The following is a 17,270-nucleotide window of genomic DNA, read 5'->3' as shown; positions in this document are numbered from 1 at the left end:
TTTGGGGATGAATTAGAATGCCAATTGCCAGCCAGACCTTCTCAGGCATCTGCAGTGCCTTATCTCACAAATGCTATTTTAGCTGAACGTGCACAGAACCAAAATCTTGTGGTAAAGCCTTCACATGGGAGAGGAGATTGTTATATCTGCAAACGGGGACCCAACACCGTATTAGCACCCCTAGTTTTGGAGTGGGCTGTCCAACAAGCTCATAGGGGTGATGGTCAGGTGTCCACATACTTTTGTCCATCTGATAGAGATAATTAAAGGTGTTGTCTTGGATTATAAAAATATGGCAGTGTTTTACCAAAAACAGTGCCACACTGGTCTATGGATCTGGGCTGCAATACATACACAATCCATGGACAGTTGTGATGCAGTTTCTGGAAGAAATCAGCCATGTTGTTCTAATCCTGAACAACCCCTTTAATAAGCAGCCAAAACAAAGCATAAGTGTTATCAATGTTATAAGAATCAATGAATTCTGGGTTATATATATCATTCGGAGGATGACAAAATGTGGCACAGGTCAGAACATGCACCAAGCTCATTAAACGCTCAGACTGTTTATTAGTTTTGTATCGGTGGTGGGGCAAAGCTACAGTAAATGAAAAAAAGAAGTTACAGTAAGTATCCACAATAATGCAATATATGTATATATATATATGCCCGTAAATTGCATAAAGCAATAGTATACACCTAGGGCAGAGTTGACTTGACTTCCTTTCATTTGAAGTTGCAACAAATTTAAGACGTGTCATGCAACTTTACCATAAGAGACGGCATCTGTGTGCAGAAGAATAATGTTGCCAGTATATATTAGTATCGCTTCAAGCAGTAACAGTAGTAGTAGAAGTAATAATAGATCACCTACCTGTTCTTTTCCCTATAGATTGTGTACCACTTGAGGAACTTCTTTGTACTGTGAAGTTTAGGGTGTAGGCAGTATTGATGTCCTCTAAGCCGAGATACATGCATGGTTACACTAAAAAAAAAAAAAATGAAGATCTGTAATATTATGCTATTTCAATCAGCATTTACCATTTAAAAATGTTATTACAAAAATACACCGTACAGAAACTGTAAGGCCGGGTTTACACGAGCTTGTGCGTTTTGCGCACGCAAAAAATGCGGCGTTTTGCGTGCGCAAAAGGCACTTAGCAGATCCGTGTGTCATCACCATATGATGCGCGGCTGCGTGATTTTCGCGCAGCCGCCATCATTATGACACTTCGTTTGGATGTTTGTAAACAGCATCCTTTTCAGTGCTGTTGCGCGATTCACGCTTGTCCGACGGAAGTGCTTCCGTGTGACATGCGTGGTTTTCACGCACCCATTGACTTCAATGGGTGCGTGATGCGCGAACAGCGCACAAATATAGAACATGTCGTGAGTTTTTCGCAGCGGACTCACGCTGCGTAAAAATCACGCACCTGTCTGCACGGCCCCATAGACTAATATAGGTATGCGGGACGCACGTGAAAATCACGCACGTTGGATGGACTTATAACACGCTCGTGTAAATGAGCCCTAAAACCCCCCCCCCCAAAAAAAACAAACACCTTCTTGCCAATGATTTCCGTCACTTATGCACGGATTTCATGGAATATATGGATTTATGCTGTGCAGAAATCAGTTCACCATGTACTATTAATAGCTAGCTCGTTGCCCAATTGATAAACAACAACTCCATTATTAAGTTACTGCTGGCTCTGCAGCCCACACACGTTACTTTTTGGTGCAAGTGCATCTTCATGGCCACCTATACATGGCAAACACTATCTACACAATCTACACGAGGTCCACTAAAATCCAAGCTGGATCAGTACTCGTAGTCCACTCTATTCCAGCATTTGTTAACGTGATCTGTTTTTAGTATATTCCCAGAAAAGTTATTCATGATGAAACTGACGAATGATGGAATGAAAAATGATTTATTTTTTTAAATAAACCTTTGACATTGCACAAACCAGAAATGATGACATATTGTTACTCCTTCAGTCGTGCTCACCTCTAACACAGACAGCACATAAATAAAGAAACAATTCATATCAGCTGTCAACAGCGACTGATGCATGTGGATGCTGCGCAGGCCAGTCTTACGGTTTCTGGATGTATCATATCTACTCTGCCCTTTTATAGTTTGGAAAAAAACATGACCATTTCATTATGTAATGTTCTTTTATGTTGATGTATCGTAGAAGTTATTCTATATATATTTTTCCATGACAATCTCTTTCTGCTCTGAGACCCCTTTTAAAGGCTATGTACACCTATGATAATGTTTGTTTTTTAAGAAAAATGTCTGTGTTTGGTGCAACTTTCTACTTTTTGAGATACAGCTGCTTTGTATCCTGTATACAGAGCAGCCGTATCTTGTGCTGAATCCTGTATCCGTCAGATCAGCGGCACTGACGGGTTTAGGATCGGGCAGTCATCGATCACACCTGAGTTCATGAATAAAAAGTAATTAGAAAGTTGTACCAAACACTGATCGATATTTAAAAAAAAATAAAAATATCTATCTACAAATACCCATCTAAAACAAAAGACAAAAGGTCTACATAGCCTTTAACATCTTACTGTACAGCGTTTAGAATTTGCATAGTTCTTTAAAGGGATTCTATGTACTATAACTAAACACATAGAACAAAAAATAGAAAAACAATGAATAGAAAAAAAAATAGGCATAGCAGGTTTAATAATCATGGCCAAACTGGGAATGGATTCACAGCACAACTCACCCACTGCTGGACAAGACAATTATTTCTTAACAAAAATTAAAGGGGTTATATGAGATTAGAAAAAAAAAAGTCTGCCTACCCAGAAAAAGCACCACTCCTATCCAAAGGTTGTGTCGGTCATTGCACCCCAGCCCCATTCAAGTGACAAGGATCTTTGTTTTCAAGAAGCATATCTAAAACTAGATTTGATGGTACTGTTTAGACTTTGTTAGTAAAGTCCTACCACACTAAATGGGTTTCCCAGGACTAAATCGATGAGCTATCCTTTAGGACAAGTCAGTAATGTTTGAGATCCGACTCCCAGAACCCAGTCGATCATCAGAATACTGGAGTAGAACAAGCCCTTCAATGTGTATCCAGGCACAGTGGTTTCTTCATGTGTGAGGCTGGGCTGGGTACTGCAGCTCAACTGAATCCATTTTAGTTCCTGAAAACCCCTATTGAACAGTTTTATTTATAGTCGGGATTAAATTCTAGAATGTAATAAAATGTACTTTATTTTGTGCTTTTTGATGGTATGATGAGAGATATAAATTATGTAGAAAATTGTTTCTCCTGGAACCGGATTGTTGTTGATAATAGAGAGTTAGTATTAGTAGTCACTAAAACTTAAAGTAAATCTTAGAACAAAATGGAAGATGCACGAAAATAGACCCAACGTTGGTCAATAAGCAAACCCAAACCATCTATTAAGCAATTGTCCCAACGTGCTCTCTTTCTAGGGGTCTAGGGGCAGTAGTTCTCCATGTGGGTCTACTTTTGGTAAACACTGCCCGACAATTCATGGAGAGATGCAGAGCTTGCTTAAGCTCTGCCCCCACCAGTCAGTGACGTGCAGATATTGGCTGTACCAGCAGGGCACAGACATCATTACCCTTACTCTTCCATTACCGCCAGTAATAAACAGCATTGGTAAACATTATGCTCTCTCATAGCTAATTCCTCCTGTGTTCAGATGAGTACAGTTTAAAAATAAAAGTTATATGTATTTGAATAATAATGCTTTATTGTTCCCAAAAAATTCCACAGACTGATGTGGGGACCTGGTGGTATAAGACCCTAAGTGATGGAGGCCCCAGGGCCAATGCCCCTTTTACCCATGCTACGATGGCATCCTTTTTGAATCTGTAAGTATCTGATGAGGTCCATTATTAATTTCTCTCCATAGACCACTCTTCATCTGTGGCAACAGCTAAAAAAGGTTCAAGGTATGGTTTTTGTTTTTCTTTGGTTAACAAATTTGTAGTGCTAGTTCCCAGGATTAAAACTCATGCAGCCAGAATGAAACAAGAGAATTACTGTCAGCAAATATTTTTTGGTTTAGAATACCTAGTACAGTAATTGGTTTCCATTACTTTGATGCTTGAATTTTTCCCTCACAATTGCTTGGATATCCTGCTAAACCACTTGGAATAAAAATTTTGTTTTCATTGGACATCATATCAGTTCGTATTGAGACATCTATACATTTACATAAACTTTAAAACTTGTGCCAGAAGATTTAGAAAATATTGGCATACAGAACTATAGGATACAATTGTTGTATTTTCAGCACTTAGTGCTATGGTAAATGTACTGTATCCAAGAGAGGTCGATACAATCCTGGTAGAAGTTACTGAACAGAAGATCAGAACCTAAATCATTATTTAGATGATATCGGGATGAAACGTCAGATTGATTTATAGCTTTATATAGAGAGAAATAGCTTTGGCTAGAAATTGCTCTGTCTGTGTTTCTGAGTTTAGGTAGGTATTGGATATTAGAGATCTCGTACACGGAAAGATTAGCAAGCCGGTAACGTTCCCAATATTGTCATTTTTATGTTACAATGATCAGGTGGCTTTTACGTACCTGCAATCGTTTGTGTGATTGCTTGTCTTTATTCTTCTTGTGCTGTTTCCATTACAAACGACAGGCAGATGTCTGTTTACAAGAGTGGATTTACCGCCGATAAGGCAGTGGTACCAGTATTATTGAAGCCTGATGAAGCTGTAGGCCATACTACAACTACACCTTCTGCAGCCATCCCTTATACAAAACTAAATGCTACTTCTAGTCAGACCAGAGAGAGTATGCACAAAGCAGGGCTGCTGTGTGGGCCCACTGAAATAACGAATGTCTAAAATGTTAAGAGTCATTCGGAGCACTACAAAATAAAGGAGAACCTCTCCAATCTATGAAACACTATGCTGAATTTCATCCGGATAAAAAATAATATTGGGGTTTCTTTTTTTTTATCCCCGCTCAAACACTGTTTTTAAAGGTAGAACAATATATTATAAATAAATGTATGTATGAATACAGTTCTGCAGAGTTGCTCTTTATTTTTTTAAGACTCCATGGGAAAATACGCAAGTTCCTCCAAAAGGAAGGAAATTGCCTCAAAAGTGCCATTTTCAATGTCTTACTTCAGGAAAGTGAGCTAACCTAGTTGACCCTAACCAAAGTCATCCATCTGTGGGCAGAAAAGACAGAGCATTGTCTGAAGTTCCTACCCTCCTACAAAGAATATACTAGTAAGACCAGTTTTACAGCAGAGGTGACGGCCAGCGTCTTATTCCCTTCTCTCCATTGTATAAACATGAACCAAGCCTAACATGATGGTCATTGTGGAGTCTAGAGCAATATCTAACGATTAAGCATTCAGTCGACATCTATCTGGTCAGAACAGGAATCCTTGACCACAATGGGACAGTGGTGTGAGCATGCTCTGTCACATGTGCAGATGTTATTGTGCAGGAGAGAGGGAGGAGAAGCGGAGCTCTCCCTATAGTCAATAGTGTAATTCTGTTTTATCTGCCTCTAATTTTATAATAAATAACAGAGATGTTTGCTTTCATTGTAATCTTACCTTCTTATGATGACGAGATGACTGCTGTCCTGTCTCACAAACGGAATGGTGACTTTTTTGTTGACCAAAAAGTTGCATGCAAAACAGTATTAAAAATATTTACATCTGAAAATGCATGTAACACATGCAAACCAACTCGTAGAGGATCCCAGCACACCCCAATAATGTCTGCAGGGTAAAGACCCATTTATATGGGTCAATAATCAAGAGTTAGCGTTCCTAAGAACACTCGTTTGGCTGACTATTGGCCGTGTAAACAGAAAACGCTTGTTTGTCGGCTTAACACATCGTTTATCCAGGCTATGAAATCATCGTTGTTGGCACCACATCTTCCTGTGTAAACAATGATGCAAACTGATGGTGACCAAACAATAGTATTAACTTTGGATTGGCCCACTATAAAAGGGCCTGTTACCGAACACAATCAACTTTTTATATTGTCGGTGGCTGATCGTTATGGGAATGAATTTCCACCCATGTAAACCTACTGCTGCTACTACTACCACAACCACCACGAGATTGAACAGTTTTTTCTCTAGACGCTGTGAGTGCCCCCTTGTCTATGTATGGTTAACTTTAACTTGGTTCCGTAGTACTGCTGGTGGTTAGGTTGTTTTTCAGTTATATTATGGCCATGTAAAACCTGCTAAAGCTATTTCCATGGTATCAACCCCATTTTTTTCTCTGTGCTGCTGAGGTCCAAAAGACTGAAACAGATCTGTTCACAAATGGTTGTCTCTAAATCGCTAATACCAGAGTTCTGTTCTGAAACTCTTTTTGTAGGGAGATATTGACTTACAGGATAACTTGTAATTGGCACTTCATTTTGGAGCAGGATTATTTATATTGTTTAGCAGTAAATGTCTTGTTAAGTGAAGTGTATTTATTCCTTGAACTTTTAAGGGAGGTTTAAGCCTCAGTCAATAAATGAGATGCAATAATATATCCCTGTGATATACAGTAGATATTCAGCTCTAATGCCAAAAAGATACTTCTGTCCTACTGGGCCACACATGTTGGGCAAATTAGACACAGATTCTGCTGCTCCGAGCCAAATACCAGGATGTGCCTGCAAGAGGGGAGTCGAACGTCTGCAATTATAGGTGACATATAAGCATGGTTAAAATGTCTTGTCAATTCAGGAATTGTTAAGAAATAATTTTTAGTATCAGTGTTTTAAATGTATTCCCAAACGCACTTTTACATTTGGCTGCAGTAAGATAACCAAGCACGCATACCAGCTGTGCCTGACAAAATGTAGGTCATCTGCAGTTAAACATTTGGGAGACCTGGCACCAGAACAAAAACTGCAAACACAATTTATTCAGTAAACAATCTGTGATTCATTTTCATTCGCAAGATGTGCCGATGAATTTGCACTTCTTGGATTAAATGTGGATTATCTGGTTGGGTATGTAATCCTGCCACTTTCGCACAGAGCATTCTCCTCTTGCTAATTAAAAGGAAGTGCCAGTCTGGTCTGTTCTCCGTATTCATTTTTGGAGCCCAGCATTCTGTATCTAAGCTCATGTTTCAGGGCTTTGTTGAAGTGCTCAATTAGTGCAAAGTGTTTGTATAATGTTTCATATTAAAGAGTACATCAGGGACTTAGATGGTATTCTGAAGCAAATGCAACCACGTCACACTGAACGAATCGTCGGTTATGTTTTACTAACTTTCCACTGGATCAATGTTCTAAATGATTACATAAAATGTGGCATGTATTTCAGACACGGGTAACTAGTGTGGTATAGAAGAACTTATTCTAACAATGAAGGGTTTCTTTCTGTAATAGGAGAACATCTGCTCCATGGTTAATGCCCAGGATCCGGAGATTCTGTTCTCCACCCACCCTATATCTAAATGAATGACCTTTTACATCAATCTTGCAAGGTGTCATTCATTTATTTTAGGCCTCATTCCGACATGGTATATTTTATGAATTTAAGAAAAACAATAATTGTATGGGTGGAAATGACCTTCAAAAACGACATGCTGCAATTTGGAACAGAAACTACAAAGGGTAAAAAATGCCCCCCAAAAATCACTATGTTATATTCTCCTATTGACTACAAACATCTGGCAGCTGAGTTTTTAGCAAGCAGGAAAACAAAACAAAAAAAGACCAAAAATGCCACTAAAACCCCCATAACCTAAATACTATATCTGAACCCATCCTTACGGTGATTGGGCACACACTTAAGTCTGGCCAATTACTTGTTGCGTGGGTCCAAAAGTCTGGATTCGAGAGACTAAAGAGGGACACTTCATAACTGTATCTAATAAAGTGCTCATCCCATACCAATACCATGTAAAGAGGTTCTCTGCTTTAGACACTCCCCACTTATTAGAAGCGCCCCTTGACGATAAGCAGAATGCAAAGTGTCCCCCTGCTGGGATTCCCAGTCATCAGAGGATATTCTGTGGGGAAATCTGGCAGTAAGTATTCAGTTTCTCTGTAGCACCACAAGGGGAAATTAAGAATTACACAGTGCATATTCACATCAATTGGTTGTCTGTGTAGGACAGGGACAGACAGATTTTCTAAACTGGACAACCTTTTAAAAGAGTATTTAACCCTAAAGCCATGTGTAACTATAAATTTTCAGGCTTTGTTCTCGGTGTCCTAAATTTTCCTAGTGAAATCTGCAGTGATGTTGGTGCATGGGGTGTGTATCTGCATAAGTAAAAGAAACCGGCAATTCTAGATTCTATAGGAGACAACACCTGTGTGAGCTGTATATGTGGCCATCTTAGTTGACACTGGACTCCTAAAAACAATTATACTGTTACTAAGGATCCAGAAAGCAGAATTTTTGTCAAAGTGTGAGTAAAAAAAATAATTATTATTTGTCCAGTACTAGAAGACTAATATTTTTCATTTTACGTGTGGTGAAACATACTATATTTATAATTTCATTGCATTGGACTACAAAAGTTTCCCCATTAGGAAAGAGTTCAATTCCTCATGGCAGAAGGGTTTTCCTTTTGCCGGAGCCAGTTTCTAGGTTGGATGCAAATTAATTTGGTCAGGAATACATTATTTTTACATAGCTGTGTGACGACTTGTTATTTCACTAATCTAGTTGTAATTGTTAGGCCCCATGCACATGAACGTGTTTTTGCGGCCACAGTTCTCCCGCAAATCTGCGGGTGAATTGCGGTCCCATTAATTTCTGTGGGCCCCTAAACACTACCGTGGTTTCCACGGTCTGTGCATTGCCCCGGAGCCTGTACCACAAGAAGAACAGACATGTCTTATTACGGCCGTATTTTGCGGTCTAGGCGCATAGAAATGAATGCACGCGGCCATGTGCACGGCCCACAATTTGCGGGCGGCCTGCGGGTGACACTCCGCGGCCATCAGAGCCGAAAATCACGGCCGTGCACACCACTATGGTTGTGTGCATGAGGCCCTAATGGCACCATTTACATTACCATAACATATAGCGAAAAACTTCAAAAAAAATTTTATGGGGTGGAATGAAATTTTTTGGGGAATCGTTCAGTAAAAACGACATGTACTTTAGTCAGCTGGTCAGTACGATTACCAAATATTTACATTTTATTTTACTACTTTTACAAAATAAAAACTATTTGTTTAAAAGAAAATTTGTTATGCGTCGCCATATTTGGAGAACCAAATTTTTTCCCCCATAGATAGAGCTTTGTGAGGGCTTGATATTGCGAGCTGTAGTATTTGACATACATGTGACTTTTGGATCCCTTTTAATTTCATTTATTTTTTGGATGCAATTTTGAAATTTTTAATACAGCGTTCACCCAGCGGAATAAATAACGTTCAATTTCAATAGTTTGGATCTTTACATATGTGGTGATACCAATTATATTTATATTTTTGTTTATATTATTTCACGTAAATAATGGGAAAGTGTTTTTGCTTTTTTTTTACTTTTAAAGGGGTTTTCCCAAAATTAATACTTAGCACTTATCCACAGAATAGGTGATAAATATCGGATCAGTGGGGGGGTCCGACCCCTGAGACCCCTACCAATCCCGAGAATGGGCTTATGGTGCTGTTCCTGGAAGCCCCATAGGAATTGAGCGGTAGTGTGCATGCTCGGCCACTGCTCCATTCATTTCTATGGGGCTGTCGAAGATCGCACTTGGCAGCCCCACAGAAATTAATGGAGCGGTGGTCAAGCATGTGCTGTATTGCTCCATTCCTATGGGGCTCCCAGGAATGGCGAAATAAGCCCATTCTGGGGATCGGTGGGGGTCACAGCAGTCGGATCTATCACCAATTCTATACTTATCATCTATTCTGTGGATTAGTGATAAATGTTGATAAGAAAATCACTTTAATTTTTTTTAATATAAATTCTTAACTTTATTAAACATCGTTTTACACTTCTTTTTAGTTCCAGTATGAGACTTGAACATGCAATCATTTGATCACCTGTACAATACACTGCAATACTTATGTAATGCAGTGTATTATCCTTTTAGCATTCTTCTATTAGGCCCCACCTCTGGCACAGCTTAAAAGGAGTTGCAAGATTGCAGATGTGGGGACTTCATTAGGCCCACGGCTGCTATGGAAACCGATCTGCACCCCACATTTGCTTTCCCTCTGTCTAAAGGCTTACATGTCACAGTTGCTATTAACAGCAGCATCTAAGTGGTTAAACGGCTGGGATCAGAGTTATCTCCGATCCCGGCCGTTAGAGCAGGGTGTCAGCTTTAATATACAGCCGCAAATGTTGGGAATGGGTTAAAGTGCACTTTGTAAGAAGTTATGGCCCATAGCTTTACAGCTTTTTATAACTTCTGCTACATTCATGTTATATTCGACTCTTATGGACTACCATTTAAAAAAAAGAAACATTAAAAAAAACATGACACATTTACTGTAGTATATATATTTTTTGCTGTATTAAACAACAAAGCAGCAGGGGTTGATAAAGACATCAATGGGCCCCTGTACAAGCCAAGGGTGTGGGCCCCTTGTTGTCCAACAGCTAATTTGTTGAGAATGAGGTGCTCATGATAAAGCTCCTCTAGAACACATTCATCAATGTGTCAGTAATTGTGAGCCATGCAAATTATCACAGTTCCCAGTTTTCAGGTTGGCTGCTGGCCCTGTAGTGGCCCTCTGCAGCTTCACTGACAGCACATATGAATGGAACAAATAATAATAATAATAATAATAATAATCTTTATTTATATAGCGCCAACATATTATGCAGCACTTTACAATTTAGAGGGGACATGAAAAACAATATCAGACATTACATAGTGACAAAGTTCATTTACAATTCAAACCTGGGGAGTGAGGACCCTGCTCGCAAGAGCTTACAATCTATGAGGACATAAGGGAGACACAAAGTGTAACAGTGTTTGTTCTGTACAATGGTCCGGCCATTTTTATACACATGCGGTGGTAACATAAAGCTGCATGAGCCGGTCACCAGCCAGTATCCGTGTATGACGGACATGAAGAGAAGGAGTGTGAGGGAATCTTATTCTGTTGACTAATGTAAAAGGAGGGCCATGGAAAGGAGTCAGATTAGGGAATGTTATAGGCCTGTCTAAATAGATGTGTTTTCAGGGCACGTTTAAAACTGTGGATATTGGAAATTAATCGGATTGTCTGGGGTAGCACATTCCAGAGGACTGGTGCAGCACGAGAGAAATCCTGGAGACGGTAGTGGGAGGTTCGGATTATGGAGGATTTTAATCTAAGGTCGTTGGCAGAACGTAGAGCCCGAGTAGGGTGGTAGACAGAGATGAGGGAGGAGATGTAAGGAGGTGCAGCACTGTGGAGAGCTTTGTGGGTGAGAGTAATAAGTTTGAATTTTATTCGGAAGGGGATGGGCAACCAGTGCAGTGACTGGCACAGATTAGAGGTGTTGGTGTAGCAGTTGGTCATAAAGATGAGCCTGGCTGCTGCATTGAGGATAGATTGGAGGGGGGAGAGTTTAGTGAGGGGAAGACCGACTAGTAATGAGTTACAGTAATCAAGACGAGAGTGAATCAGAGCAACAATGAGAGTTTTGGCGGTTTCCTCCATAAGAAAAGAGCGGATTCTGGAGATGTTTTTGAGGTGAAAATGACAGGAGAGTGAAAGTGATTGTATGTGACGAGTAAAGGAAAGATCTGAGTCAAAAATAACCCCGAGACAGCGGGCGTGCTGCTTAGGAGTGATGGTAGTGCCCCACACAGAGATGGAGACATCAGGTTTAGGGAGGTTAGTAGATGGTGGGAACACAAGGAGCTCAGTTTTAGAAAGATTCAGTTTCAGATAGAGAGAGGACATGATGTTAGAGATAGACAATCACTGGTGTTCTGTATTAGAGCAGGGGTGATGTCACGGGAAGAGGTATATAATTGGGTGTCATCAGCATAGAGATGGTACTGGAAGCCAAATCTGCTGATGGTTTGTCCAATAGGAGCTGTGTAGAGAGAAAAGAGCAGCGGACCTAGGACTGATCCCTCAGGAACCCCAACAGCAAGGGGAAGAGGAGAAGAAGTGGAACCAGCAAATGACACACTGAATGAGCAGTCAGAGAGATAGGAGGAAAACCAAGAGAGAGACGCGTCCTTGAGGCCAATAGAGTGGAGCATGTTAAGTAGGAGTTTGTGGTCTACAGTGTCAAAGGCTGCAGAGAGATCCAAAAGAATCAGGAGAGAGGATTTACCGTCCGATTTAGCTGCCAAGAGATCATTTGAGACTTTAGTAAGGGCAGTTTCTGTGGAGTGTAGAGTGCGGAAACCAGATTGTAAGGGGTCAAGAATGGAGTTAGCAGAGAGATAGCGGATAAGGCGAGAGTAGAAAGCGTTCCAGGAGTTTGGAGATGAAGGGCAGATTAGAGACTGGTCGGTAGTTGGCAGCGCTGGATGGGTCAAGAGTTGGTTTTTTCAGTAATGGGTTTATAATGGCATGTTTAAAAGCGGAGGGAAAGATACCAGAGGAAAGAGAGAGGTTAAATATGTTAGTCAGGTGACAGCTGGGGAGAGGGACTGGAGGAGGTGTGAGGGGACAGGATCACTAGGGCAGGTAGTAGGACGAGTAGAAGAGAGGAGCCTCGAGACTTCTTCAGTTATTGGGTCAAATGCTGAGAGTGAAGAAGAGGGAGTGCGGGAGGGAAGGGGATCGATGTTACTAGGACTGGGAGATATCATGCCGGATGTTGTCAATTTTAACTTTAAAATAATTGGCCAGGTCTTCAGCACTGAAATCTGTGATTGGCGTCTGCACTTTAGGACTAAGGAGGGAGTTAAAAGTATCAAAGAGGTGTTTTGGATTATTAGATAGTGTGGAGATGAGAGAAGTGAAATAGACTGAAGGGCAGAGTTGTAAGTTTTGAGCATAAATTTGTAATGGAGGAAATCTGCATCCAAATGCGATTTTCTCCACAGTCGTTCGGCACATCTCAAGCACCGCAGATGTCCTTCCTTACCTTTACACTTATACCCTGACGTGTGGAGCAAGATGACCAGCTTTTTTAGAAAAATAAATAAAAATACATGTTTTTGTGATACTTGGTCACGAGATCTCTATGCATCTATGTGTGGCCACCCAGTGGTTGTTATGTGAATTGCAGCCTTTAAAAAAGGTTTTTCTAGTATGTCGCGATATTGTATTAAATTGGTTTTATGAGAAATTGGAGTCCATAACAAAATTCAACCCGAGGTAAGGGTGGACACATCTGTGTAGAACCTACACTTTTATATACAAAAAAATATTCCAATCTTTACCTCTGAAACGTATGCCAAAAGGACACTTTTTCATATATTTAGGCAATAGAAACCAATCACTTTATTTAATGTTCGGATACTTTTTTTGCTATCCAAAAATATATTTTTGACAGGGCACATAAACACGGTGTGAAAAATTCTTTAGGTTCATGGCAAACAGGAGAGGCACACATGCCAAAGATCCCTACAAGTCCCAAATTCAGGCAATTGATAGTGTAGAACCTTACAGTTCAGGAAAACCTTTCCTGCTACATTATTATTTCTTACCCGAGAACTTTAGTTAAATATGTTACTAGTTTCCAAGTAATTGTAGATTGTATTTTAATATTATTTCTTGAAGTCACAAATAGGTTACCTACACTGTAAGTAGGTTATTATTAAGCAGTAAGTCTGTTCTTGAGGAGGTGCTTTCGCTAAAGTCATTTTCGAGGAACATTCCCAAGCTCTTAGCTGCACACGTGCAAGCTTCTATCTGGAGATGGAGAAGACAAGAATGTAGTAAGTAATCAGGAGACTCCACTTCATCATGAAGACCATCAGAAGCAAGGGAGTTCATAAAATGGAAAGGTTATGATCATTATGGTTTTTGCCAGTGTCTGTTGAAATACATTTGTGATGCGGGTAACATTTCTTTAAAGTCAAATAAATGTATCAAAGTGTCCTAGGACCAGAAATGGTTAAAATAGTGTGAATGCGTGACACAATTTAAATAGTGGCCCTCCAATTTATGACAAAGGTGTTTGATAGGAATGAGCTCAGGCTTCTCTGTGGCTGGTTAAAGGGGTTGTCCCACAGGGTTACTACTAGGTTCACTTGCAGACTGACCCCTGGGGTTCCCATCAAATAAAAGGTCATGGTTTAAAGCTGACAACTTTTTAATATCAAAGAATCACTAGTTGAGCAATTCCCCATAGTGCACGTTTATGGAATGATATTCAAGCAATTCCCCGAAGGCAGCTGGAGACTGTCTGGATCAAGCGTGCAGGTAAATCAGCTACCTAAAGTCAGTCATCACTCTGGTCAGCACCAGTCTATGGTCTTCACCAGAGCCCACCGCAAGGCAGGTTGGATTTGGCTGCATAGAACCCAGGTTGCTTTTACAGAATACAGTGTTGGACAGGTGGTGCAACTGCAGGCAACACCAGAACGGATAACCAGAAAGCCAGAGGGGTGATCAGCAAGCAGGTTTCACAACCAGGAGATAAAAAAAAGTCCAAAACGTTAAACAGAAGAGTACCAGGACTTGCAGAGGTCAAAACCAGCCGAGAGCAGAAAGTCCAAATCAGTGATCAGAGGGAATATCCAAAGACAAAGCCTAGGTCTAGTTCAAAGAGTCCAACCAGTCAAGGTGATACAGGGTGCAGGCAGAAGCTTGATCAGACACATGCAAACATAAGAAATCACAAGCAATGAGAAAACTGAACAGATTCAAATACTCCACTATTGGCTCTGATAGGACGCAGACTTAGAAATGAGATTGGCTCTGCATCAAAACCCAGGTCCACCCACAAGCTTGGCTAGTAGTCATGACAACCTTAAAGTGACAGACATTTTCTAACACTTAAAGTGTTAATTTCAGTTTGAACTTTTATCATTCTAAAAAAAAAAAAAAGTGTGAAATGTTACACTAGGGCCATATCTTCTAGAAATGTATTAATTACAGAAAGTGATTCATCCATAAGGAGGTTATCAGGTAAAAATAGTGATCTTTCACTCATCATCAATACAAGTGTATTTGTCAGAGGCCCTGAACCAACAACATCAACACTTCTCTCCTGTTGATTGATTCTTTTAGAATTGCCCCATGTACTCTTCAGAGGTGTGTGATCAACCTCCATAAAACACTCTTTTATAGGCTGAGCAAGACCATTACTCTTCCTCTCCTTTACAGTTGGCACTATGGATCCAGCCAATAAGTATTTTATTGGCATTTGCCAAGTCCAGATTCATCCTGTAAATGGATTGTGTAGTTCAATTAATCACTCAGGTGAACATTTTCACTGATACAATGTCTCGTGGCATCATCCTTTACACCATTCCAGCTGACACTTGGTGGTGTTCAAGTGATCCTAGGCTAGTAGGCCGCTGTTTGGTCATGATGGCCCAATCCATAGAGCTTCCAATAAACAGTTCTAGTTCTGAAGTTGCTTCAGAGGCAGATTGAAAACACAATAATATGATGAAATTGCAATCTGGAGAGTATACGACCTCCACGCTTCAATATATAGCGGTCTTTTTCTGTGACTCCTATGCAGTTGTCACTTCTGGATGACTCAACTTCACAATGACTGTGTTTAATGTTAACTGGGGAAGCTATAGCAGGGCAAACAATCGGAATATTCAGACATTATTCAGTACATTGTTTAGTTTGGTTGTTTGATTTAGTAGCCTCTTTCAGGATGGTCTATATGGCATTTTGAGGTTATAAAGTGGACTAGCTTTTCTCCAAAATGCAATATAAAATATTTGGGATGTTGAAGATCACTCAGCAGACATGTGGAGATTTAACAGGATCATTCACTTTCAGTAAAAGGAGTAGCAATAGGTGGATGAGGTTTAGTATAGTAGCTGGAATTGCCTTTATTATCTATAAGGCTGAATTCACACACAGCGTTTTGCTGCGTTATTGTGCATTTTTTTGTGGCGATTTTAATAGCTTTTTAGTGAGGCCAGATGTTACATTCATGTCTATAGAAAAATATCAAATGCACTACAACTAAGTTTTGGTTTGTGGCATTTTTGAGCCAATTTTTTGCCAGTGGCATTTTTTCCCATATGCGGCATGCTCTGGGTATCGCGTGTTTTCAAGCATTTTTCCCATAGGCTTCTTTATAGGACTTAAAATGCCAGAAAAATAGCAATTAGACCTACCGGTAATTGTATTTCCAGGAATCCATCATGACAGCACTACAGGAGGTTGCCCTCTTGACCTCTGTAGGGACAGGAAGACAGAGAGGTTAAAAGGCCCCTCCCACCACCCACTTGCCAGTGTTTTTCAATTACTACACCAGGATGGATGCAACCCTATTTTATTTCTAGGGATAATAACTGACATGTTAAATGCACAAATCAGAATTCAATAAGGGAGGGAATATAATGGTGCTGTCATGATGGATTCCTGGAAATACAATTACCGGTAGGTCTAATTGCTATTTTCCAGTACATCCCTCATGACAGCACTACAGGAGCAATACCAGATTATAATGCTCAGGGCGGGACTATGGATTGGAGGACTTTCCGTCCAAAACTTAAATCCGTATCGGACAGCACATCGAGTCTATAATGTTTGTAAAACGTATGATGGCTTGACCAAGTGGCAGCTTTGCAGATTTGGTCAATAGAGGCTTCTCTTCTTTCTGCCCAGGATGCCGAGACTGCCCTTGTTGAATGGGCTCTGATGCCTTGTGGGGCACATAGTCCTTGGGACTTGTAGGCTTCTTGTATGGTGGTTTTTACCCATCTCGCTAGAGAGCCTTTTGAGGCTTTCTTTCCTCTATTCTTTCCCCCGAATAGGACAAATAGATTTTTATCTCGTCTCCAGGAGGAGGTTCTATCCAGATACTGAAGAATTGTTCGCCTGACATCCAGGCAATGGAATTTTTCTTCTTGTTGGTCTTTTGGATCTGGATAAAAGGAAGGTAGAATTATTTCTTGTTCTCTATGGAAAGCGGTAGATACCTTTGGAATAAAGGAGGGGTCCAGCTTTAGGATGATCTTATCCTCTTGTACTTTTAGGTACGGTTCTATGATTGATAGAGATTGGATTTCTCCAATCCTTCTTGCTGAAGTAATAGCGACTAAGAATGCAGCTTTTAGAGTTAAAAAATGCATACTAATTTTGTCGAGCGGCTCAAAGGGGGGCTCACAAAGAGTCGTTAACACCACATTCAAATCCCAGGTAGGAACGGATTTCTTTAGGGAAGGTTTCAGTTTAGAGACCGCTTGAGTGAATC

General features: G+C 40.3%; 1 protein-coding gene across 1 annotated transcript in view; it reads right to left on the bottom strand.

Moving 5' to 3' along the window:
* Positions 1–17,270, bottom strand: part of CXCL14 (C-X-C motif chemokine ligand 14) — a 37,309-nt gene that overhangs the window by 11,867 nt on the left and 8,172 nt on the right. Inside the window, exon 3 of the mRNA XM_075856312.1 lies at positions 875–985. Within this exon, the coding sequence (XP_075712427.1) occupies positions 875–985 (111 nt within the window). The remainder of the gene's footprint in view (positions 1–874; positions 986–17,270) is intronic.

Source organism: Rhinoderma darwinii, chromosome 3 (genome assembly GCF_050947455.1).
Source record: "Rhinoderma darwinii isolate aRhiDar2 chromosome 3, aRhiDar2.hap1, whole genome shotgun sequence".
Taxonomy (NCBI): domain Eukaryota; kingdom Metazoa; phylum Chordata; class Amphibia; order Anura; family Rhinodermatidae; genus Rhinoderma; species Rhinoderma darwinii.
The sequence above is the reverse complement of the archived record's forward strand: the minus strand, read 5'-3'. Positions and strand labels throughout refer to the sequence as shown.